This window comes from Equus przewalskii, chromosome 22 (genome assembly GCF_037783145.1).
Source record: "Equus przewalskii isolate Varuska chromosome 22, EquPr2, whole genome shotgun sequence".
NCBI classification, from domain to species: domain Eukaryota; kingdom Metazoa; phylum Chordata; class Mammalia; order Perissodactyla; family Equidae; genus Equus; species Equus przewalskii.
The window spans coordinates 23,282,037-23,309,079 of record NC_091852.1 but is presented as its reverse complement, the minus strand read 5'-3'; the positions used below and the strand labels follow the sequence as shown (position 1 = coordinate 23,309,079).

At 35.4% G+C, this 27,043-nt stretch overlaps 1 protein-coding gene across 16 annotated transcripts in view; it reads left to right on the top strand.

Moving 5' to 3' along the window:
- Nucleotides 1–27,043, top strand: part of RFX3 (regulatory factor X3) — a 263,930-nt gene that overhangs the window by 194,683 nt on the left and 42,204 nt on the right. For all 16 annotated transcript variants that reach the window (XM_070590686.1, XM_008543896.2, XM_008543874.2 and 13 more), the window contains 7 exons: nt 793–912; nt 12,217–12,338; nt 14,068–14,180; nt 18,341–18,456; nt 18,892–19,046; nt 23,020–23,117; nt 26,182–26,331. In XM_070590686.1, coding sequence (XP_070446787.1) covers nt 793–912; nt 12,217–12,338; nt 14,068–14,180; nt 18,341–18,456; nt 18,892–19,046; nt 23,020–23,117; nt 26,182–26,331 — 874 coding nt within the window. The remainder of the gene's footprint in view (nt 1–792; nt 913–12,216; nt 12,339–14,067; nt 14,181–18,340; nt 18,457–18,891; nt 19,047–23,019; nt 23,118–26,181; nt 26,332–27,043) is intronic.

Sequence of the window (27,043 nt, the reverse complement as noted above, 5' to 3'; positions counted from 1 at the left end):
TTTGCAAAAATTTGCAAATTTCATTCAGAGCAAAACTTTGTCATTTCTAGTAACAAACATGGTCTTTCTCATGAACATGGGGGAATTGTGACAATTTTATTCCAGGTGGAAATTTGCCATTTTCACAGAGAAATTTCCCCATGTCTGTTGTGACACATCTTGTTCAGCCTGTAAAACTGATATGAATCCATAAAAACCGAAACTAATAAGATATGTTTTAAAATCAATAGATTAAATGCCTGCTTCTTTTTAGGTTTCAAAATATTAAGTAATAGACTTCACCACAACATCTTGTATCATTGAAGTTATCTTCACCATTTCTGCAGTAATAAAACTAGAAAAATGCAGAACTTATCTAAGACAGTAGAACTAAGATCTTTTTCCTGTTGTTTCTATGTAACCACTTTATAATAAACTTCTATTTAGTGTGCAACCCTTTATCCTGTTAATGAATTTTTATTGGCCAGAATTTTTTTCTTAGCATTACCTCTTCTAACTTAAACTTAAAATATAAATTTGAAAATAAAATATAACTTAAATGGAATAAATGGGCTATTTGACAAATATTTATATAAAAATTTATAAGGAAAGATTTTTCTTATTTTGATTCTTTAGAATGTAGCCACCATAAAAATATACAAGTATCCAGAACAGGTAAATCATAAATATATAACATTAATATGCTGCTTTTTCCTAATTTTTCCAAATGTGAAATTAAATGGACATCCTATATGATTAATATTGATTTGACTGACTTTTTGTGTCTCTAATGTTTATTATTCTTTTATGAAGAGGAAACTCCAAGTACCATTACTATGGGATTCGCGTCAAGCCAGATTCCCCTCTTAATCGTCTGCAAGAAGACATGCAGTATATGGCTATGAGACAACAACCCATGCAACAGAAACAAAGGTAGACTCTGGAATTATCACTGACGTGTCAAGGCTATGTATTTCTTTAGATGTTCGGTCTCCATTTTTCTGAACAAATATAATAAATACCTAAGTGTGCAAGAATTGTCACTCTTTTTGGCATGCTTTTACTGTGGACAGTTCTCAAATTCGATTTAGAATTTCATTCATCCTGTCTACTTTCCAAATCTTTTAAAATTACTTATCAGTCAGTCTGTTTGACCCTTTTAATGTTAAATGTGACATCCCAAACTGTTCAGACAAGGAAATTAAACACAAAATGTAAGGAGCTCCCAAGCAAATACCAACTGGAGAAACTTGTTTCAGTATTCATGAATTTCTTACATGCTGTTCTGTACATCTCTCAAGTCATTCTTTTCAACACAGTATAAATTCTTGCAGAATGTTTGGGACTTCTTAATTTTCTTTGAATCCACCTTTCATAGATGTAGAATTGTAGATATTAGAGCTGTAAGAGATCTCAAGCATTCATGGATGGATGGATGGATGGATGGATGGATGAATAGAATCATAGATCGTAGAATTGAAAAATACCTCATCTAGTCTGGCCCCGCAGCCTTGTGATGATCAAAGCATTAATATCTCTGTGTTTCAGATAAGTCCCAGAGAGGTTAAACGATTTGCACAAGCCCCTAATACTGTTACATAGCCAAGGGCCTTCTAGTCTCACATGACTTATATCACAGTTTGGCGTAAATAAAGTAAAAAATCTCTCCCTCATTACCCGTATAGCTCAGCCATGACAGTAGTTATAATTTCTCTTTTCAACTGAGCATGCAGAATTAGGTAGGAGAAGGGAGGCCTACACATAGGTAGTCAGATGATCTGCATCAGTCTGCCTAATCCATTGATCTGGGGTGATTAGTCGCCCTGGCCAGATCTCCTCCACATCCATCCTAGCTTAGTCAGAGGCATTAGGTCTAAGTCACTGCTGGAGAAAGAATGTAGCATGCAGTAGTCCTTTACCTATCTATTCAGCAGTCACTGATTGAGTCTCTACTATGTGCTGGGCCCTGTGTGCAGAGATAAGTCATGGCCCCTACCTCTGAGGAGCTAAGAAATTAGGAGAGGAGGCACATGGGAATTTTCTTTTTGAGTAATCCAATCTGAGAAGTGCTAAAATAAAGCCTTGATCAAGGAGCTATTTGAATACAGAGGAATTTTCAGCAAACTCGAGGAGAAGGAGGATTGGGAAGTTCTATAGAGAAAGTGCTGTTTGAGTAGGGACTTAGAGGGATCAGAAAAAGAGAGGAACATTCAGGCAGAGGGAATAATGTAAACCAAAGCACTGAGGGGTAAAGTCTGTGATGTCTTTAGTAAATGCTCTGTGATTTGTTGAGGTTGGTATTGCAGGAGGAGAATTGAGAGGAAGCTTGAGGAGTTTAGTGGGAGATGAGATTTTAAAAGTAGTTTGAATCATAGATTAAGGGATTTGGTTGTATATGAAGCTAATAAGTTTGTTCTTTGTGCAGAACATAGCTTTGAAGCTTTGTAAGGTTTTGAAGCCAAATAATGAAACTTTCAGATTTTTTCTAGAAAGATGACTTTTTTATTTTGGGCAAGAAGTATTTAGTGGGAGGAGATTAGAGGTAAAGACGCTTGTTAAGTGCTTTTAACACAGTTGTAATTTGTAGTGGGAGTGTTCTGGACTAAAGAGTCAGTTCAAGATTGGCTATTTTATAAAAGTTTCTTAAGGGTTTTAGATTTTTAATTTTTTTTTTATTTTTTTGAGGAAGATTAGCCTGAGCTAACATTTGCTGCCAATCCTCCTCTTTTTGCTGAGGAAGATTGGCCCTGAGCTAACATCCGTGCCCATCTTCCTCTGCTTTATATGTGGGATGCCTGCCACAGCATAGTTTGATAAGCAGTGCATGGGTCTGTGCCCAGGATCTGAACTGGTGAACCCCCGGCTGCCAAAGCAGAGTGCTCAAACTTAATCACTGTGCTACTGTGCTGGCCCTATAGATTTTTAACTTACATATTCTCAGTCTTAATTTTTAAATTACTGATCTCTATTTTTTGAGGTAGAGTCAGTGAAATATATTAAGAAGGGCTCTGAAAAAAATGTTAAAATAAATCATAGGACAGTCCCTTATATGGTTGGAAATAGAGTTCTTGTGAGTTGTGATAAACCGTTATTGTTTTGGGTTATGATTATTTTTTCCACCTGTTAGTGGCAACACTTACAGCTTTTACTTTCTACTGTGGTCTCTGCATTCATGCATAGCAGCACTGCATGGTGGAGATGATGGTGAGATCCAGAGAAAAAAAAGTTTGATCCAAAAATAACATACATTCAAACTTAAATATGAACAAAAACGATAAATTGCACCTAAGACAGCTGAAGTCTACTTCTTCCTGTGATTTAATTGCAAAGAACCCTAGCAAGTTTTCATGGAAATGGAAGCCTTCAAGGAACATTTTTAATAAAAACCCTAGGTTAGGTAAGCAAAAGCTAGGATTTACAAAGGTCTCCTTATGAAACAGATTCCAGAGCTATAAAGATTAATGAGCCATGAAAATCCATCAGCCTCATTATAGTAGTAATTGCTTTTAGAATTAGATATAATATGGATGTATTTAAAAAGTGACATAAAATTCTCAGTAGTATTAGTAAATTGTGCAGACTTTAGTATTTGCGTTCTTATGAAATAGGAATGTTAGAGAACCAAAGAAGTACTGAAACTCCCTTTAAGTTTTTTTTTTTTAATTATAAAAGTTTTGAATTATGGACAGTTGCTCTTGGAATGATGTCTTGATAACTGATTGCAGGGTTAGTGTTATCAACTTCACAGACCCCTCATTGGAATTAGCAGGACAGATGGAGGTTTGTTGTCTCTCTGAAGGATTCTGTCAACTGGCGACATGATAGGCCTTAAGTGAAGCCAGTTATCCCCATGTGCAGAAACACTGGGACAGGAGAGGAGGGGTTTCTCTCCCTAAGTCTGCGTGGAAGGGTTAAGAGAATTTGTTGAAAATAGTGGGGAAGAAACTTATTGTATCATTTGTTTTATAGCTTATAAAATAAGATGATTCCAAAACTCAAATGATTTTATTGAATAGATTAAAATTCACATTAAAAGGGACTGACATTCTCTTGTTAAAATACAGGGACATGTGAAAGGTTTAAAATATATTATAGCAGGTACTAGTGTTTAATATTTTAGAATATTCAAATTGTTTAAATGCCTCAAGGTTTCTTGTGTGCATCTGTATGTGCACATCTTTCATAGTATAAATTTATGTATTTCATGTGTTCTTATGGTAAGGAAATTCAAGTATATGCTGTGATTATTTTATCAAATTAAAGTGAAGTTTTGGAGCTCAATTTGTGCAGTTTTCTGATAAGTTTCGAATCATAGTATGTAGTTATAGTGGTAATAGTGATTATTGTTTTGTATAGCTTTATCATTTTTAGAGCTCCTTTACATAAGGTATCTTATTTCAAGATATGATAGGGTAGTAAAGGAAATTTCCACTTCTCTACAAATCATATTCCCAGCACCACCACCATATGGAATATAGCTATGAGTCTAGAAATAAATGGAAACAGCTTCTGATTGAAAAACAGATGTCACAGAGCCCGTAGTTTAGTTTAATTGAAAAGATGAAGCCATCTTCAAGCCATTTACCTAAAATAAAGGAGCAGATTAGAGCCCACTTGATTCACAGGCAATCATGAGATATAACAGCTGGCAAGAGGAAATACAAGTAGACAAGGGTCTTCTGTTTACTTTTGGGTTATTCAACACAGCAGTCTGTGCACATTCAGTGGAGGGACAAATAGACCTAGGCACTTCAGTAGGCCCTTTGAGGATCATTCTAGTGATTAGAATCTAGTCTGACACAGTGTAATAACTATTTTGCTTATTGATGACATTATAGGTAATCAAGAAGAGGTTAAGGAAGCACAGCAATGTGTAATAGTTGAAAATATTTTCATATGAAAATAACTTCTACACTTAAATGAGATAATCTTCAGTTGTCAAGGAAATTCACTCATGGACTAATTTACTTACCCTACTTTAGACAGTAAATAAATTAGGTTGTTATACAGCAAAAAGGAGATCAGTAATTTTCTTTTTTTTTAAAGATTTTTTAAATTTTTCCTTTTTCTCCCCAAAGCCCCCGGTACATAGTTGTATATTCTTTGTTGTGGGTCCCTCTAGTTGTGGCATGTGGGACGCCACCTCAGCATGGCCTGATGAGCAGTGCGATGTTCACACCCAGGATCTGAACCAGCGAAACCCTGGGCCCCCGCAGCAGAGCACGCAAACTTAACCACTCAACCACAGGGCTGACCGCAAGAGATCAGTAATTTTCAACTCTACAAACTAAGGAAAAATGTTTGCTGCAATTTATTTTTAATATTTAAAAGAAGCTCATAGAGAGTGTTGGCACATATGTTTTAGGTATTCTTCCAAATCCTAGTAGCAAAAGAGGTGTTAGAGCCAGGTGCTTTTGACAATGTTCTTGGCTATATTTGATCTCAGTAGCCATTCTCAAGATATTAATTTGCGTTTATCATTCTTTCAAAAAATACGTGCAGATACATGCAACCAACAGTTGCATATAGAACATGCCCATCACATCTGAAAGAGATATCACAGAATCATAGAATGTTATAGCTGGAATGAAGAGATCACTGGTCCAGCTCATCCTCTTGATGAGAAAACTGAAGTTTGTAAAGGGTAGATAATTTCTGCACGATCGTATAGCAACCAGGACTACTAGAACCCAGTCCTCTTGTCTTTATTCTTATAAGAATTCCACCCTTAAAGAGGTAAGATAACCCAACAGGAACACACACATGTAATAAAATTTTTGCATATGAAATAAAGGGAAAAGTCACACTTTAGTAAGTATGTCCCAAATAAGTGGGGGAAATGTGCCACTTCTAGCCTCTTTGAATGGTCTCTTCACAGGAATTGGATCCTGTGAAAGAAGGACCCTTCGTGGCACTGAGGGGAGGGATAGAGGCCACATGGAAAGATGGTACAGCAAGGCTGCTTTTGCTTTGGCTGTAAACAGATGTGAAATCATGCGTGTTCCTAGGGAGTGAGGGAGGCCAAGGACCTTTCTCATTAAAAGACCTTTCTTAATATAAGTTTCATAGACTAGTGGAAAGAACCCTATATTTAAAATAGGGAAATAGGGACTTGAGTATAGGCTGCTTTGTGGCTTCTGCAGAGTGTGTGACTAAACTTCACTGAATCTTGGTTTCTTCATCTGCAAGAGAAAATCAATAATAATAGACCTCTTCACAGGTTGTTTTGAAGTTCAAGTGGAAAAAAGTATATAAAGGTTTTTTATAACTGGAAACATTCAAGTATTAGATAAATAATAATTATTTTTATCATTATTATGCTTTGTGCAGTAGAAAAAAGTATTTCTTTAATAAGACTGTTTTGGAGAAGAATGAAGCCTGGCAGTTAGGCAAGTTTGGCTTCCATTTCTTTGGCCAGTGGTTTTCTACTGTGACTGATGTTAATGGCTGATCATTTCTCTCTTAGACCAGGAATTCCCTGGGGTTGTTACAGAGCTGAACATCTATGGCTGGTAAATTGCTCTGAGGCAGCTGAGGGTGGCAGGAGTCTTTAGTGGGAAGAAGATGAGGTGCATGTGCATTTGGATTTTGGAGACAAATAAGAAATCTTGGCACTGAGGTAGTTCTTGTTCGCTATGCCCCTGAAGCAGTCCCTGAGGTAAACATACCTTCCATTGAAGATAGGAAATTCATAAATCATCACAATTCGGTAATTATTAACTGTAGTAATTCATGTAAAGTTTGTTAATAGTAATAGTCACCACTTATCCTTCCATTGAACATTTATTGAACATTTAAAATGTTCTTCAATAAGCACTTTATATGCAAGTCTCATTTGGCAATTATATTGTTATTTACTGATACGGAAACTGAGGCCCATTTAATCTTGCTATATGCTGGAGGCTCGCTAATTTATATTTTTCCTAGATAAAGCCTCAGATGCCCTTTTTTGTTTTTGTTGCTATCTTGGCATCAGGTGTAGTCAGGTTGTCATTCTCCAAATAGAGAAGTGGGAGCATCCCTTTGGAATCAGTTTAACAGAAAGGGCCAGCTGTAGATAAAAGAAGTGTCATGTGTATTTGTAGCAAGAATCTGTCAGTTCTATACAGTTAGCCCTAAATTACCCATGCTCAGAGGTCTAAGTGAAGAAATTCATGAGATAAGGGAATCAGTTTTATCTCTTTCAACATTTAGGTACATTCTCAGCACCTAGAAGAACAACTGAGCATATTGTCAGTGCTTAATAAATATTTATGAAATGAATGAATGATCCACAGCTTTTATTTTAGCGAACAGCTTCAACTTCCTCCTTTCCCTACCTCTCCCACATTTTCGACTAAAATAGCCGCAATTAATACAACTACCCCATTTGAATTTTTTTCCTCCTCTCTTGCCCAATTATAGATGTAGAGCTAATGAAGAGACAAATTCCGTGAGAGCCACCAAAGAGAATTGAAGAGATGGAATAACTATCATTAACCAGCAGGGTTGATGTTAGAAGTCATTTAGATATAGACATATTCAATGTGACATCAAGGAGTCAGTTACTATTCTGAAAGAATGGCACTCTTAACATTTACTGTTTTCTTCTGATCTGTTCATGGTTATATCATTTGGTTCATTTCAGAGCTCAAGCCATTTAAAGATTTTCTGGGACAGTTTTTCCAAAGAGAATCTCAAGATTTCAATAGAAAAATTTTAGCCTCTTGATTATGAGCTCAGCATTTAGATTTGTTCATGCAAATCAAGTGATTGTGTACTTCCTAGAGTTATAAACATAATAATGACTCTCTTTGCCTCTAGAGTTCAGATTTTGCATTTGTGTTTTTCATCTGCTTCAAAGGGACTTTTTCCCAAATGTTTTGTTGAGTCTGGAAAATCCTTCCACCAGTATGGTTAGTTCAATGGTGACACCTTCCACTGGACTCCTTCAGTATCTGTACATGTGAGATTATTGACAGAATGAGATATTATTTTACAGTAGAGTTACAGCTGTCCAAGTTCTAAATAACAGCTATGACTAACCCCATGGGGAAGATTCTTAATAATTTTCCAAGTTTTCTGTGTTAGTGACAGGTTTCATGCATACACTTAGCTATTAAAGCATTAGAGTTCCTTTGATTTCTTAATCATTAACAACTTCAGCTTTGATTGCCCATGGAGTTGCAAGCTGTTAAAATTATCATTTGCCTCCTACTAATTTTAAAACCAAGAGCTGTTTCTTCATTTGATATAGTACAGGTCTTTCTCAGAGCACATACAACTCAGAAGCACTAAGAATCTACTATAAGAAAATAATCTAAAAATAATGAATTTATAAAATAAATGGAGTTAAAGGGAGACAATACTCTTAAATACTAAAGAGTTCAGTTTTTTAAGGATTCAACATAGAATTTTTTTTTCAGTAGAAAGCCTCTCTTTCAGTAGAAAGTTTTTACAAATTATTATTTAAGTGGTGATTATTTTGTGAAGAAGGTAGACAGGCAGGAAATCTGAAAGCTATGTTTCAATGCTAAAAGGTCAGTTGAAATTCAACCAGAGTTAAGATAATGTTGAATTATCATGTAAGTCAATAGAATATAAAAATCGCCCTGGAAAAATTCTCTTTAGACACAGCCTTTTCAAAACCGTGAACTTACAGTGCTTTACTTATAGTAAATGCTCAATTGGTACTTGCTAAATTGATTTGATATACATTGAGATCAATTGATTGTATGATAAAATGAAATATGTTACCTTGAACATTCATTCACTTATTCATCTATCATCCAGAGATAATTTATTTACATTCCAAATGTCATTTATTGGAAAACAAATTGAAAATTGATGATTTATTTTATAAAGAATGATTTGTCTCTGTTATGGATGTACTTCTACAACGATGGGCTGAAGGAATTTATATCAAATCAAAAGGCTCCTGCAGACTAGTTCTGTGCAGGCTACTTAAGAAACATTTGAGAAGCTAGTTAAAATAATTAATTCCTAAGCCCCCTTCTCAAAGATTTTGTTGGGTAGCTCTAGGGTGAGCCTAGCATTTGAATTTTTTGAAAAGCTACCCCAGATACTGATATACAATTAGGTTTCAAACCCTAATATAAGAGAATACCATCTTTCTTCCAAGAAGAAACAGTTTCCACAGATGCTTGTTTAGCTTGTTTTTAATGTGGCTATTCTTGACTTCCTGTTAAACTCCCTCCTTCTCTGGGAAGACCCAGCCCTTTCAGGTGATGGACAGAGATAGCATGTTTTCCTTAGAGCATCAGGAAAATGAACGTCTAACTTTCCTCAGTTCAACATTTCTGATTTCTGGGGATTCCTTCTAAGTACCAATCCAATGCCAGGTAACGCACGGTGGATATGCCACTACATGATTTATTACTTAAAACAAAACAGGAAAAGCAAAAGTCAGCACTACGTGGAAGCTTCTCATACTTACAGGCTCCCATTAATACTACTTTTGTACATGAGCCATATTCCTGCCCTTTCTGACATCATTCTTTATAACACAAACCCCTCTCAAACTTGTCCCCACAACCACACATACAACATAAGGTTCTGGTTTACCGAGGTGCTATTGACAGTACAACCAAGAATGGATCCACATAGTGCGTCTCTGCCCGATCAGTTCAATCTACTGTTCTCCTTGTTACTCTTATGGTTAGAATAAAACCACCCATTTCCTAATTCTGACTATATTTTCCTCTTTTTTTCTTCTCCTCTCCTATATAAGATTTATTCTTAAATACTGACCTGTACAATTTCTCCAGAATTTACCAACTTTTTTCCTTTTTACAAACTAATCTCAATGTATTTTCCATCCCCTATATAATACAATGTACCTCTAACCCGTGCTTCCCACTCAATATCATTATTATTAAGCATAGTCATACATTAATTATAATGTATTGTGATTTTGAGTGCTATTAAAAATATAATATCTCTTTCCTCTAGGAACTTCCACTGTCTACATCTTTCTAAGGAAGCAGATAATTTTACTTGAAGCCTGCAGGCTTGCTAAGCACTGTATGACAGTAGACTGTGACATAGCATCTGTCCTCTGAAAACTTAACAGTCCTAGAGGAATATGTGTCATTTCCTTTTATGGTTAAATTCCACTTGTCCTATTAAACATCTGTAGTATACTAGATGCTGTCTTGGACAAAGAAAACTTTATAAAGCATAGCTGGGCAAAGTCTGGTAATTACTCTCTAATCCTGTGTTAAAATTGAATATAATCAAAGTCTATAGAAAATATTTCCATTTTCTTTTCTCCAGGGTAAATAGGTCAAATCCCTTTAACCACTTTTGTTTATTAACCTCATGAATCCCAAATCCGTTAACTTAAATGAAGAAACATGATTAAATAATTTTAGCCTATTTTATTAGTGATAAGAAATTTCATAGCTGGAAAAGGGAGGCTAAAGTCAAATGAAACCTGGAATGGATCGATAAGGACAAGAAACTTCCATAAATATACTCCCAAAGAATAAAATCATTCAAGTCTTCTAGAACAGAATGGTTAGCAACTGCTCCCCCACACAAGGACTCAAAGTACTTGCCTCACAAAGTTTTTTTTTTTGCCTCTCTAAGATGATTCTTTAAGGGGGGAAAAAAATCAGAAAAACATTCAATTTTTCATAAATGGTACTTCTAGCACGCCACAACACTAACCCTTATGTCATCTCTTGATATAGCCCCTGTTGAAAAGTACCCTCAGGTGGTTTTTTCCATTGATTAAAAAATAGGGTTGAGTTCTTTATATCATTAGAAAGCAGTAACCAACATTTGGTGGTACGGGGTCATCACTAGAACGGTAACAAGAATGAAGTATTTTGTGCCCTTCTTTCACCCTGTTCATCTTCTGACTTTATTTTTGCTTTTCATAGTTCTTTCTGATATATTGTCATGTAAGAAATAAATGTAAATGTCATTATGAGTGACTTTACAATTTTTCTTGGAAGTTTCGTTTATCTAAGTTATAATTAATAACATTCGAGATTGAATCATTTGCTGAGGCAACCTGAGCATTAGTTTGTATGTTTCACCAAGTCAGTTCATTTCATATCTGTCGTCAGAGTGCAGGCGTCTTGCGTATATCCTGTTTCATGTATCAGGGAAATTGTTATTCACAATAACTTCATATTCATGATGCAGTTGACTTATGATATTAACATAAGAGTCAAGTGTCTGGATCCTGAGACTATTAGGTGGTTTTGTTTATAAATACAATTAGAAATGGGGAAAAATGAAAGGAAAAAATATTATAAAGTGAATGGTGATATCTCTAGGTAATAAGCCTATTGTAGATTTTAATGTTTTCTTGCATTTATCTGTTTTTCCAAATTTCTAAAATGAAAAATAAATGAAATATTAGCAAAAGAAGAAATTGTAGTTGCTGCTTATTTCTTACTTTGTATTTGCTTATCCCTGGAGACCTACCCAGCTCTTTTTTTTATGTGTTATTTCTCTCCCAAGCAGTCTTTCCTTCTTGCCCATGCTGCTGCTGCGTACTTTCTCTGTCTTAGCAGTGTGGAAAGTTCATGAGTTTGTATGAGGAGGACCTAAAGATAAATACATAACTATAGTTGTCTTTGATTCTTTTTTTTTAGCTTGGTAAACTAGGTTTGTAGATGGATTCTTGCCTTTATTTTGCTGCAATCTGATGCTTATGGTCTTTGTATTTGCAGATATGGATAGGAGTCAAGGGAGATGAATGTGTTGAGATGGATGGGAGGTTTTAGGAGATATGAAAAATAGTATGATAAAGTTTGTAGTCTGAATCATATTTTGGAGATATTAATCAATTGAAGGCCATTCATTAACATTTCTCAGGCCCTAGCTCCTAGATCCTAGTTCATATTAAAATCCCATTGTATTTAAAATGTTTCTGCCTTGATCCATTGGCCATTACAAGTTATGTTCAAACCATGTATTAAAACTATAATCATGGACATCTTTCCCACTGCTGTCCAAAGAAATACCTCAGAACTCTTTCATTCTTAAGTAAATTACTGAATTTTCAAAAATGGGTCCCCTTCCTACATCCCACCCTCTTTTTTTCTTTTCACAACTGAAAAAATTTCTTCATCCTAACTTTATGAGACTGTCAAGGGAAAAAAATCCTACAACTATCATGAGACATTAAAGATAGAATAAAATTGGATGCCTTGGGAGTTTTGTGTAGTGTAAAAAAGCAAGGAATAATTTGGTTTGTTTTTTCCCATCTAATATTTTTAGGTACAAGCCTATGCAGAAAGTGGATGGGGTTGCAGATGGTTTCACAGGAAGTGGTCAACAGACAGGCACATCTGTTGAGCAAACTGTAATTGCCCAAAGTCAACATCATCAACAGTTTTTAGGTATGTTAAGGTGTAATGCATATTAGTTGCTATTAGGATTTTGAAAACAAGAGAACAATAGTAGTATTTTCTCTAAATGTGATGTCTCTTACAGATGTTAATTACATAGAAGACTTTCTTTGTGCTGAAACTGTGCACATCATGTGGTAGTTCCAGTTCATTTCTACTTTCTCATGTTCACTAGAGATTATTTTTAAAAATCTCAACTATGTAGGACTTTTAAATGTATGTAAATTAAAGGCTCATTGCTGTGAAATTGTTCTCCAGAATTTGTATTAATTAGGTTTTTGTGATCAAAATTGTGTTGTGTTTACTTTCAGTAGTAACTTCAAGTGCCAAAAAGAATTCTCATTTCCTGTGTATAAAGTTGCATATGCATAGTCTCAAATTAGAAAAAAATTGTAAATGTTTAAACAGTAATTTATACTTTTAAGTCGATCACAGCACTTTCTATTTTTGTAATTTTGTAGATGATATACATGTTTCTTTTTATTTAAAGAGTTAGGAAGTGGAACTTGAACATTTTGCATATTCCTGTCATAGCCAAAGGTGCAAAAATGGCACTTTGATAACTCTTCTAGAGATGAACATGCATAGTTTTCGTACAACAGGTCAAGATAAGTAGAAGTTATCAGAGAGTGCATGTGTGTATGTGTCTGTGTGTGTGTATATGTGTCTGTGTGCACTTTTTGACAAAGACAACTAAAATGGACTTTCAGGTCAGAACAGCTACTGAAGTTGAAAATACTATAGCAGCGTTTCCCAAACTAAAGTCCTCAGGTGTATTCTTGTGGACATGTGAGCTCTCGACAGGAATTTTTATTTTTTTATTTTGTGTTTTTATTTCAGTTATAATTTAAAAAAAATAAAAGCATATTCTCGATTACCTAGAAAACTAGAATGAATATTGTTCTGCAATTTTAGTTTCCACATTTGTATTTGCATTTATGATAAAGCAGGCACCAAAATCTATTTCATTAATTGTCCAGAGCTAACGAGAAAAGAACAGAGAGAGACTTACTATGTAAATTACGCCTTCATCCCAAGGGAAGGCTAAATGATGTCCCAGTGCTCTGTGTGGAGGAAGGTTTCACAGCTCATTTGAATATAGAAGAGTAATGGGAGAACCAGCCACCATGAAGTGCCTGTTGGTATAGGCCTGTCGAACTCAAAAGATCCTGTGCCACAGCAGTCAATACCGTATTCATGTTGCGAGAGGTAATTTAGTTAGAGGACTACAGCATCATCCATCACATCAAATTAATGTTAAGTTTAATGTTATTTTTGTAGTTTTCTTTGTATTTATTTTGTAGCTCTTTTGGTTTATGATTATATAAGAGGTGCGAGTGTAATGAGTTTAAAGCTAGATTTATTTTTTATATACTTAAGTAACATAATAAAATAACTAAAATTGATACTGGCCAGCTTGAGATTATTTTTCTTTTAATAGGGGCCATATATTGAGAGACACTGTGATGTCTTTATATTTCCAGTATAATTGTAATGAAAATTTAGTTTCTCCAACATGTTTAAGAGTATTCCCTTTATTCTTTTGTGCTAACGATGTTGCTCAGTTTTGTTTGCAAAGTACTAATCTGAAAAGTCCTTGCTCTTTGGACCTCGGACCTTTAAAATATTTTCTTTTTTAGTCTTCTTAAATTTTCCCTCATTAATCTGTAATTGGCACCATCCACAATAGCTTTTTTCTGTTGTGTTGTCATGGTAACAGATGCATCTCGAGCACTTCCAGAGTTTGGAGAAGTTGAAATCTCTTCTCTGCCAGATGGTACTACCTTCGAGGATATCAAGTCACTGCAGAGTCTTTATCGAGAGCACTGTGAGGTAAGTCTTTTTAAACATACTACGAATACTTGCTAAGTTTTGCCAGACAACTTGCTAAAACAAAATAATCAAACTTACTCCTAGAGGCAGATGACGTTAGTTCATATTTCTTTGAGCACAAATAAGTTAATTTTTCTTCTTGTCTCAGACTGGAGAAGTGAAGACTGCAGGAAAGAGAGAATAAATTTTACTCTCTGTCTTCTTAGCATATCCTAATATGAATCCTTTGGTGTAGTAATTCTACTTCTAGGTGTTTATCCTAGAAAAATGCTTACCTAGGGGTGAAGAGATAAGTGTACAAGGGAACTTGCATTATTGTTTTTAATGTGAAAGATTAGTTATAACTTTAATATGTAATAGGGAACTGAATAAATAAAATATGGTACAATCTATAGAGTGGAACACTATGTAGCCATTAAAAAGAACAGGCAACTCTAAATGTACCAATATCACAAGCTCCAGGATTTATTTTTAAGAGAAAAAGCAAGATGCAAAACAGTGTATATGGCATATTATCATTTGAATGAAAAAGAACATGTATATGTATCTTTCCAGAAGAAAAAACAAAATGTTAATGGTGGTCGTCTTTGTGAAGGAAACTGGGTGACTGGGAGTCAGGGAAAGGGACTCAATTTTTCAACATACTTTTTGTACCTTTTGAATTTTACACCATAAGTGTGTATTTCTATCAAAAATATTTTCTGGAAATGTTTAATAAAGTACTTTAGGTGTTCCTTCCGGGGATCAGTAAGGCTCTAGTTTTGTTTGTTTTGTTGTTAATTAAGGTTTCTCTTGGTATTTTCCATCTCTGCTCCTACTCCCTCTCGGAATATCCCACATCAGAATTAGCTACGTTGTCTCCGGGAGGTGAACTCTCTCCAAGCCAGCGTGTTCATGTACCTGTAGCTCACCTGGTAGAAAGGGGATAACGGATTGCAGTAAGAGTTTTCTTAAGTACCTCTCCTTTTGAGAGAAGAGTCTGTTTAGAATTTAAGTAGCTTTATTCCAGGGCTATTTGTGATCTACTTAGGAGTAAAAGATAATCCTCTGGATTTCATGGGCAGTCTTCCTGACTGCTGACAATGCAGTATGCAATGAGAAGTCTCAGCTCATAGCATTCACCGATTTTTTTTCCCACTCCAGAAATAACAACTGCTTGAGTGAATCCGAGTGCTTGTCAAGAGTGCTAGATTATTAACAACCAAGAGCAAGTTCTCTCTTCATTAACAAACCGTGTGCCAGAAGTGTTTTTCAGTGTGTTCTGCCAGTTCCCAACATTTCTTGGAATGATGAAAGATAATAATTTCTCTTTGACTACTATGCTTTTCCCAATGTTAGAGATTTTCTGGATGATCCTTACATATCTAGAAAAATTCTTTCTTTCTACATGAATATGATATATATTTAATAAAGATATATATAAAGATTCTCTAAGCAATTTCTCATTTCTCTGTGTTTAGGTGAACCTGCTTTAAGCAAACTAGCCTATAGAGATATAATGGGGATTTTTTTTGTTTCTCATATTTATTCAAAATATAAGTTGGAGCATGATTATTCACATTACTCAAGAATGTATAATAAGCTTATTTTAATTGAAAAACTCCCCCAGTAAAATGAGAATATTCTTTGGATTACAAAATTTTCATTAACATACCACTTTTGGGGAATACTCTATATGAAGAGTCATGAACATGTACAGTAATTAATCTGTGTGGGAAATAGCGGTGCATACAATGATCCCCATTTATTTCAGAGTTACCAGCATTCATGCCGTCTCTCATGGGGCATAGTGGCATACATGAAAATGAAGAATTCTGATTATTTTTTCCTGTCAAACTTCCAAACTTTTGAAACATAGGTGCCTGAGTCTCATATCCAGTCCTGTAAATAGTCATTTGTCCTAAGCCATTAGAATATGGATTATTTTAAAATATATTGCCTATATATTTTATCTGAACATATTTGAAAGTAGGTGGACAAATGATAAAATATTTTACTCATTTGTAAAACTGCCTCAAATGAGCCTGATGTGAATGTCCTTTTCGAAAGAATTATTTGAAATTATTTAATTTGAAGAGCTACTGAATTTAACATGCGCTGAATTCTTTACTTCCCTTATTTTATATTTCCTACAGTTTATTTTTTTTAAAGATTGGCTCTGAGCTAACATCTATTTTTTTTCTTCTCCCCAAGCCCCCCAGTACCTAGTTATATATTCTAGTTGTAGGTCCTTTTTTTAGTTCTGCTATGTGGGACGCCACCTCAGCATGGCTCGATGAGCGGTGCCATGTCTACGCCTAGAATCTGAACTGGCGAAACCCTGGTCCACCAAAGCAGAGCGTGCGAACCCAACCACCCAGCCACAGGGCCGGCCCCCAGTTTACGTTTTTAAGAAAGATTAATAATATACCTGTTTTGTCTGTTATTTGGAATTCTCACAATTTATCGAAGATATTTTGTATCTTTTTAATATTTCTATATCAACAGTTTTGTTATGTAAGGAACAAGTATAATTTTCTACACAAGTTGCTCCAAGAGTAATTTTTTTTCTTTTAACATATGCATAGTGTTCTTACAGCAATTTCATAGTTAGAGATATGTAAGGTATTATATAAGATATTAATAGTTCCTTCATTAATAGATGTCTCTTGGAATGTGCCTAAGCCACAGTTGAGAAAGCAGCTATAATAATTTCCCTCTTAAGAAGATTTTGGGTTTGGCCTGGGAGGAGGGACATCCTTATGCCCTGTACTTTCCGGGCTTTCGTTTGCATTTTTATTGCTGCTGATATTAAAGGGTGAGGAGTGTGCTAATTTGTTTGTCCCCTTCCCTCCATTTTCATTATCTAACTACTTGCCACATTTCTTGCTAGTTCCCGGAACGTGCCTCCAAACAGATTTGCTTAATATTTGAATTGGTCTCAAAGTATTTTTGTATAGAACATCAATTATTCTTTGTATGTGTCATACATAGGGCCAGAGCTACACAGGTAGCACAGACTCTAGAATTATGAAGTTATGGCTTCCTTTTTTTGCCTAAAATACTCAGATTGTCTCTCTCGATTGCCCCATGTTGTCCCTTAGCTTCTGTGAATTGCATAGGTCTCAATGGGGCTGTTTTACCTGTCGTCGTTCCCGATGCTGACAACATCAAACACATTATACTGATGTCTTCCGTCTTTGATGCTCAAAATAATCACTGAATCATGTGTTCTTTGCACAAACAAGTTATTTGTTGGTTTTATGACTGCTTTTATCTGAAGGCAAATTTACAAACTAATTGCCATGGCAGGGTGAAATTAAATATGATCATCAAAAGTTAGTAAAAGTGCAAAATTTTAGCATCGAAAAAAATGTGCTTGATGCAGCTTGAGAATGGTTGTATGAGATAAAATTAAGGAGGAGGTGAGGCCCTCACCCCCAAGATTAGAAAAGGGATAGTCTTAAAGCTGCTCTCTAAAGGAAGTGTGCAGAGATAGGACTGAATGGAAGGCATTGCGTGACCAAAGAGATATGCTCGCTGTGCTCTTTTTCTGCCTAGACAGTTGCTGTCCTCTGAAGGCCAGCCTGACTCTGTAGTTTCTGCCCCAGCCTCTGCTTGGCTCGGAACACTCTGGAACCCCTGGTCAGCAGCCTTAGACAGAACTAATTTAGTCCTAAGTCCATCTGCCACACACAAGCACCTCCACACCCTTCACTTCTGCCCTCTTTGATGGCCAGTGGACACACTGAGCCCCTGAGGATTGATGTGAATTGAGTCTGTTCTATGCCCTTCTGGGTCTGAGAATAGGAAGAGAGGAAGGCAGAAGGAAGCAGTGGGTAAAGGAATGGAAGACAAGTAAGAGAAGAAAATGGAGAGGAAGGGAAGCAATGAAAATGGAGGAAAAAGAGAGGTAAAAGTGAGGGTGGGGTATGAGGCCATTACAGGAGGAACACAAGTTCTCCTGCTCAATCTTTCAAGAGTTTTTTTCCCTTTTTTTTTCCCTAGCCCATCTCTTTTGTTTCCCTCCTTCTGTTGGCAAAATTTAGTCCAGTTTCACCAGGTTAACTTATGAGCCCAAAGGTGTCTTTACTATTTAAGTCCCATTACATTATGCACTCCTCACACAGCCCAATAAGAAATATTGTGAGGTAATTACTGATAACCATTTTGTTTTTTAGGCAATATTGGACGTTGTTGTGAATCTTCAGTTTAGCCTGATAGAAAAATTGTGGCAAACATTCTGGCGCTATTCTCCCTCTACTCCAACTGATGGCACTACCATTACTGAATCAAGGTCAGAATCAATATGCTTTTCCAATTCATTTTAGTGGCTGAGTAGATGTCACAGCTAATGAATTAGAGATATGTATACCAGTTGTGAACCTTACCTGATAACATTAAATGAATAGATTAAAATAAACCACAAACTGCTCTCTTGAGGTTTCAGCGTGTGTTGTAGCTCCCCTTTTTATTGATTTGGGGGACTGCGGTAGAGCTAATTCATCCTCATGGAATTAGTATCATATCTGCCTTTCATACCGTCAGAAAGTATTAACGTGCACAGGCAGCTCTGGGGGAGTGTTATATATATCCAGCTGTATGGCACCAGTGCAATGGTGATATAGTTCTAACCTCAGTGATATTTGATAAACTAAAACTATTTTTAAAGTCCATTTTCTTTTTTATCCTCATTTGCCATCTATTCATTTGCTACATTTATTCACACCAGCAATCTGAGTGAAATAGAAAGTCGACTTCCGAAAGCAAAGCTGATAACTCTGTGCAAACATGAGTCTATCCTGAAATGGATGTGTAACTGTGACCATGGGATGTACCAGGCTTTGGTGGAGATTCTCATCCCCGACGTCCTTAGACCTATTCCTAGTAAGTTAAATGCAGACAAGTACGGATGCTTTTGTTCTCATACGTTCCACCCAGGAAGTTTTGGGAAGTGACATTGCAATCTAGAGTGATTCTCATCTCATTTAGATTTGCCAAGTAGAAAACATGCAACACAGACTATTGCATGAAAGCAGCCTAGAGCAAAACTGTAGTAAAAGGGGAAAAATTAGCTGTTTTCCAATCTTTTGTTTTCTTTTTGATAGAAAAGACAACCTATAGATGTGACAGCCCCAATGACTAATTGCAAGAACACTCCCAGGCCAGTCAACCATGTAAAAATTATTCTACCCAAGGATACAGTTTCCTTCGTAAAGCCAAAACTTTTTGAAATCTATAATTTCTAGGCCACCCTCTTTCTTGGTTGCTTTTGATTTGAAATGAATTTATCTTGGTTTCCACTGAAGTTGAATTCGTTTATAAAAGCTTTTACTTTGTCACCTCCATCATGGTAAGAACTACAAATGCAGTTTCCATTAACAGTAATGGTTAACTGGCATTTTGAGAGAAAAATCTATGTAACTACGCAAGCGTTGTATTCCCGCCATGCAGCAAATAGGAATTACGTAGATAAGTTAGATTACTTTTTTAAGCCATGGTGCTTTTTAAACTACCTTGTAGCAAACAAAGCTATTTTCTGCTTCTGTCAATATAAATGCTACTAAGGAGGGTTGTGTTAGTCAGTTGAAACGATTTTATGCCTACATCTTTATGAGCACATACTAGTGACCTTAACTTTTAAAGAAATGGGACAGAATTTCCACTCTACAGTAACATTAATAGGTAAAAGCAGTCTTTTAGCTTGTGAAATTGGCAACTGTGTACTTCAAGTACACTCTTGACAGTGAATTTGTGTTAAATTATTCCAGAAAATATTTAAACAGGAATTTAGTAGAAGAAAAGATGAAGATATTAACATTTGTCTGTTTATACTTTCTTTTTCTAAATATGATAGACCACAGTGGAAGATATGAGTACTTTTCTATGTTCCCCACCACCTAAAATAGATGCTTAGACACTTATTTACATATAACATCAGTGAACACATAACATAAATTTGTATAGAAATAAGTAAAAACAAAAAAAAATCCAGCTGTCATTATCTCACAATTTTATAAATTGCTAATGTTTTCCACTTTATCTGCACCAAGTTTCCTGACTAAAGTGATTAAAAGTGATATTGTCATGGAAAATTTCAATGTGTAAATTCTCTACTGATTTATGTTCCAGAGTCCAATTTTCCTTGTTTTGTCTTGCTCCCTGTGCTCTGAGTGATACTCTCTAGAGATGTTTAAGAGAAGTTGCATAGGGTGGCTCATTAGCCTATGACATCTTGCTGCCAACGTACAATTTCTCATAAGATAGAACAAGAAACGTCAGGGAGCACTTTCTTTTTTGAGGCAAATCAACAACATCAGTATTCATCAAACAATTCTAAAACCTTTTGCTTCTATGTTGGCATCACAAGACTTGTGAACTCAACAGTTCTCTAACTTAAATCACATATGGATTTTAGTTGACTTTAAGCTCCATAATTCTAAGTATGCAATACACTTGACCTTTGTTTTTGCAAATTTTGATTTGAAAAACCAATTCTGTCAAGTAGTTTGTCTCTACATTCAAACTGATAATTCAACTTCAGGAATTTTCAGACAAGTATAGTTTTATAGTTTCTCTGAAATTACAGGATACATTAATGTGCTCCCTTACAAAGTACATTGGGAAATTTAATTCCAATTCTATAACCAGACTTACCAAAATAAAGCTTAAAATATAGTTTAGGTAGCTATCTTCTGATTGTATGCATTTTATTATTAATCAGGAGCAGGTTGAGACAAGTTAGCTTTGGAATACGTTTAAATTTCAAGCCATCCATTCATAAGAAAAAGTTGCCAGAGTCAATCTGCACAGTTTGATCTGACATGAATCCTTATAGAGAGAGCAAACTTAATTTTATTTTTAAAAATTGTATTTTCCTGGCTACTAGTACTTCACTCTACCATTTACTGTCCAGATGGGATTCCTTTTTTTAGCCAAAAAAAAGTCTGCATATCACACTAATTTAAAGTCAGCTTGAAGCTACTATATTCTAAAATACATTTATCTGAAAATGAAAAAAAGTTAAGTATAAAGAATTGTATAAGAACTCAACTGGTAACACTAAAATGTGCAATTATGAGTGTACTTAAATGTGGCCCAAAATGTCATTTTGTACACAAAAGCAAAAATTTAAATCACTTGATGTATAAAATATATCTTTTTATTTTATAATCTTGCTAACATCAAATTTGTCTAGATAAAACAAGACCCATGTGAAATATTTTTTAAAAGTAACTTTTCCTACTTCTTGGTTTTTCTTTTTCAGATTAAATAATTATTGTATATTAATTGTAGAAAAAAATGCAATATACAGATATCCAAATTGAATCTTGAACAAAATTTTACCGAGGTGGTTAGTTTTTTTTTCACTCTTTTTCATTTTCATTCATGCCTGCCCTCCATGGTTCTAGTACATAATACAGCAGAAAAATATTTTTCTTTCTTTTTTCTTTTTTGGCTAAAGTGGGAAGCTTTGGAAATTTCAAAAGATCAGTTCTCAAGAAATTTCCAACTCAATGTTTCCAATAGAAGATTCTCATGATTAAGAGTCTGCACTTCTTGAGTGTTTTTCCTAATCAAAATTTAGCCATTTCAGTCTGTCTTCTGTTATTTGACCAATTAAATAAATCATTAAAAAATTAGTTGTGTTTATTATTGGGTTAGTAAAATTTATATCTTTTGCAGGTAACTTTGAGTAAACTAAATTATTTCTAACCCTACTTTAACAAAAGTAATAAAGAAGCATGTCAGACTCATTTGAGCACAGAAGGAAAAACTGAGGAATTTAGTCCCATCATTAACATTAATATCCTTGGGAGCCTTGAACAAAAATGTAACTTCTCTGTTTCTTTTAGTGGACTACAAATTGTAATACCTACCCACATTAGAGGAGACCTGTGGAGATTAATTTTATGTGTGGGTGCTTCAAACATTTATTAAATGTCTTGTCTAAAACTGCTCCCTTCAGTGTGGGACCTTGGGCACAGCTGAAGTAAAATGCTATTGACTGAATTATTTGTTGAACAAGAGAAGAATTTGGTCTTCCATTATACAGGAATCTCAGTAAGCAGATTCCTTCTTGTAAGATGGCCATAGTCGTCCCTGCTGATGAGGCTTCTAACCATTTTATGATGAGCATAAAAGCTGCTCTCCTGGGACCTATCCCCATTTCAGGTTTTGTCAGATATGTGAAGAATATGGAATGGACAATTTTACTAATATCTTAAGAATATTGGTCTCTGTGGCAGCACTTTTATCACACTAATCTTTTATCTCTACCTGCCGAGTGAAATGGAGAACAGTCATCCAAAATTTTCAAATCAGGCAATTTTAATTTTCACCTTACTTTTCAACAAGAGTGAGAGACAACTCCTGTAACTGGTGTTCTCGTGTAAACAGATTCGTAGAGAAAGAGAGACAGCTTTGCATTATTTTCTTTTTAACTAAGAAAAGAAAATAGATTAAGAGCTTGAAAACTCAAACGAAAAATTTATAAAGAAAATACATAGCCATTGAGCACAAAACTGTTCATGCAAAGAGTGTTTTGTTAAGATAGAAAATTCATAAGTATATTCACAACTGGTATATGTTGCTATAAGCAAAAACGTTAGCGTATTTTCATTTCCCAATGAAGTGTCATAAGTATCTGGGAACAAAATAGCTTTAAAAGAAAAAAGAAAGCCCAAAATATAACTCTTGGATGCTTTCAAAGTTAGGAATAATGTTAAAGTCTCGTAATGAGGACAATATAAGTTGTGTGCTGTTTCAGATGTCATGTATGCTGTTTTCCCTTATTCTGGCATGAAGATTAATGTTCTTTGGTATCTTTTTCGTTCTGCTTTTATTCCTTAACATTTAGGTGCCTTGACCCAAGCCATTCGAAATTTTGCAAAAAGCCTTGAAGGTTGGCTTTCCAATGCCATGAACAATATTCCACAGAGAATGATACAAACCAAGGTACACTTTTATGTTTTTACTTTTTCTTTTATGTTTAGGAAATTGTTCTGAACTGTGAATTTTATATCTGTCCTATCAAATTGTTATGTAAAATGTTGATGTTATATAGAACTTTTAAAACTGACTTTAATATTTGTATTTTATAACCACGTAAAAAAGAACTTATGCAAGAGATGTTTGAATGCTCCTTTCAAAGAAACTAGAGAAGCATTGTAAGTGTGGCGTATTTACAAGCCCTTTTCTAAGGCATGTATTTCAGATTACTTAATTTCAAATATTAAAAAAGAATAGCCTAGAATATTTAAATAGTTCTCGTTTGAAGGAGTTTTAGATTTTTTATGTCCCCGACTGTACTCATTATATTGTGAAAAGTTCATGTACATTAATATTCTTTTGCTTTTCATCATGTTTTGTTTTTTTTTTAACACTGGAGGATGCTTTTGTGGATCGAATAATCATTTCTTAAAGTGAACAATTATCTCATAATTGATCTACATATATTAAGAACATGGATTATTTAGCTAGGGATATGAATTCTATTCTCCACTTCGTCCGCTACTAACCATGTTACTTTAGGTTAATCTGAACACACCCCATGGCGAGGTTGGACTGATGCCGTCTAAATTTTGGTACCAAAAATAACAGTTGTGGCTCTTTGTCAAGGACTGTATCCACTATCAGACTCCAACAATATACCTTTTCTTTAATTTGGGGGCATAGTTGACAGATTAAAGCTCTTATAGCTGACAAGTCTCCTGGGGAACACAAGTGGCTCCCAGTTCTTTCTGCTTTGACTTAAGGTTTGCAATAACACTTTCTATTTCAAAAATGCACAGTCAAAGACATTTCATTGATGCGCCACCTTAGATTGTTGCTCTGGAGCTATGCTGTCAATACAGTAGAAGTAGCTGCGTGGCTATTTAAATTTGAATTTTAAATTTAAATTAAAATTCACGTACTTATGCACACTAGCTTCATTTCAATTGCACCATAGGCTCACGTGGCTAGTGGCTACCACATTTAGCAGCACATATGTAGAGCATTTCCATCATTGCAGAAAGTTCTGCGTGGCAGTGCTATTCTAGAGCACCACATTGAGGTGGGCAAAAAAGGAGGTGCTCTTTGATTATGACGGTCATAGCAATGCGTTCCCACTTACAAAATCAGTCCTATTCGTAACAATACTTCAAACAGCTGAAAGCACTGCCCTTCCCAGTGTCATCAAAGTGAATGTAGTAGCAATCCAGCTGCAGTATTGGCCAGCTCCTTGACCTCCAGAGTTGATTTGGATGATTTACTTTGGCGGAGGGTGCCTTCTGCTACTCCTCTCTCACTGGCGTGTAGCCTTTTGTCAGCTGAGCACTCAGTCAAAGAAGACAACCTACCCTGACGAGGGAAACAGCATAATTAGGTTATGATTGGCTCCTGTTATCAAAATGCCTGGGTTCATATCCCACCACTGTAACATAGTTTCTGCATGACCTTGAGCAAGCTACTTAACCTCTTTAAGTCATAATATGTATCTAATAGGATGGTTATGAGACTTGAGCAAGGTAATATATGTGAGATGCTTAACACAGTACCTGGCACATAGTGTATACTTGGTTAATATAAACCACAGCAATGGAAAAAAGAGTAAGACTCTTTTTTGAGGGTACATGAACTTGCCCCAAGTTCCACATAGTCCTAAAACATGTCACTATCAAGATAGAGCATGCTTTGGCCTGTGAACACTCTCTACCACTCAGCCAACTAACTGTTCAATCAGTTGCTTTTCATATACCCATTGTGATGTAATGCCATACATTATGATAAATCTGTTAAAATGCTCATTAGATCTACTGTGAATGTAACACATTTTCATGAGATCATAAAATTCAAATATTTACCTAGACCTTTTTTTTTTCATTATCTTTGATATCTTTCCTTGTAACCTGGTTCATTCAGGGTCTCAGCAGGAAACAAACGATATATCCAAAAGGGGGAATAATTGAAGAGAGTTTAAGAAGGGTCCATTTCCAAAGATGTGAACAGAGCTGAGAAAACCAAGGAGGGATGATAAAGCACCCCAGAACTAGCAATAGTGGGAAGTTGTGACCATCCCTAGCTCTGAAGGAGAAAGAGGTGAAAGCTACGGCACTAGGAGATCCTCTCCTTCCCCCAGGACTGTGGCGTTAGATGAGGAAAGCAGGCTCTGCCAAAACAGGAGGGAGCAGACGTTGTCGGGGAATGAATACTTTGACCACTCTTCTCCCATCCTTCAGTCTCCTACTAGCGCCTGTCACTGGCCAGACCCAGCTGAAAGCCAGAGTGTAATGGAGGCAGTTAACGTAGTTCATTCAGACCAGTCTTCTTGGGCACAGAGCACAATGGAGAAGGATGGAAAGTAGATTTTGCAGGGCAAATGGAGATTTCTTGAATAGCCCTGTTGCAGAAATTCAAATTCTGAAAAAGAGTTTTTCTTGTTACTTGTGTCTGATAAGTTTGTTAACAATATATTTGCTATATAAAGGCTATAAATAAACACTCTTCTTTCACCTCAGAATTACCCAGGTTTCTATAAAATAAAAGTAATAAGAGTGAATGTGAATTCTAGTGGTCTGAAAAGTATATTTTTTCATCCACTTAAAAAAGTGGGACTGTATAGTTTGGTTTTCCAAGTAAAAAGAAAAAAATTTTATTTGCCTAGTTGTAGTTACTTGTCCTACAGAGAATAAAAAAGAAATGAAAATCAACATTTTTCCTACTTCCCTAGACAAAGTCATTTCTTGCTGTGGATGAGTAGTTACTTGCAAAACTAGTTTAATTAATGCCACACTCAGATGTCGAAGAATGTGGGAGTTTGTTTTAGTCTTGACCTCAACCTACTCAAAAGAAAAATAATACTTGGTTTAGAGATTTAAATGCTATAATTTACAAGTAAGCTCTCTCACTAAATGAATTTGAAATAAGTATCAGAGGGAAGCATTTAAATTTGGCAAGGGAATAAAGATTTGAAGATTGCAGTGGTTTCTTTTACTGGAGGGGAAAAAAAAAATCTCAGTTTAATTGGATTTCTTTCCAGGTTGCCGCTGTAAGTGCCTTTGCCCAGACTCTGCGAAGATACACGTCGCTCAATCACCTGGCCCAGGCGGCTCGTGCAGTGCTTCAGAACACCTCTCAGATCAACCAGATGCTCAACGACCTCAACCGTGTTGACTTTGCCAATGTCCAGGTAGGCAAGAGATTAAACTTTTCCATTTACTAGCTGTGGGGTCTTGGGCAAGTTGCTTAACTTCTCTGGGCTTTACTTTCCCCACTTTGTAACACCTATTAGATTATTGTTTACATATTTAGTAATACATAAAGCCCTTTGCACCATTAACACACAAGAGATATTTGTTTTTAATAGTGCTCCATCTTGAAGGAGCTAAGAACAATTCTGATTCAGAGTTTATTGTAGGTACCTGGTAAATATTTGTTCATTTGAAAAGAATTAGATGCAATGTGTTTGGCTGTTTTGATCATCCGAAAAAAAAGTTTAGCCTTGTGATCAAACTGCTCACTTGTACTATAAAGTATGCTTAAAAAATAGTTAATTTAGGAATATTATTATGGAAGGCCCAACAAATATTTTATTTCAGGTACTCAAGTAATGAAGCTAATTATTAGCATATGAAAACAGTACCATTGCTCACTCAAAGTGTAAGCAACAAAAGAAAAAATACATGAACTGAACATAATCAAAATTAAAAACTTTTGTGCTTCAAAAGAGACCATCAAGAAACTGAAGTGGCAACTCACTAGAATTGAGAAACTTTTTGCAAATCATATATCTGATAAAAAATATGTATCTAGAGTATATAAAGAACTATTACAACCCAGTAACAAAAAGACAACCCAGTTAAAAAATGGGCAAAGATCTAAATAGACATTTCTCAAAAGAA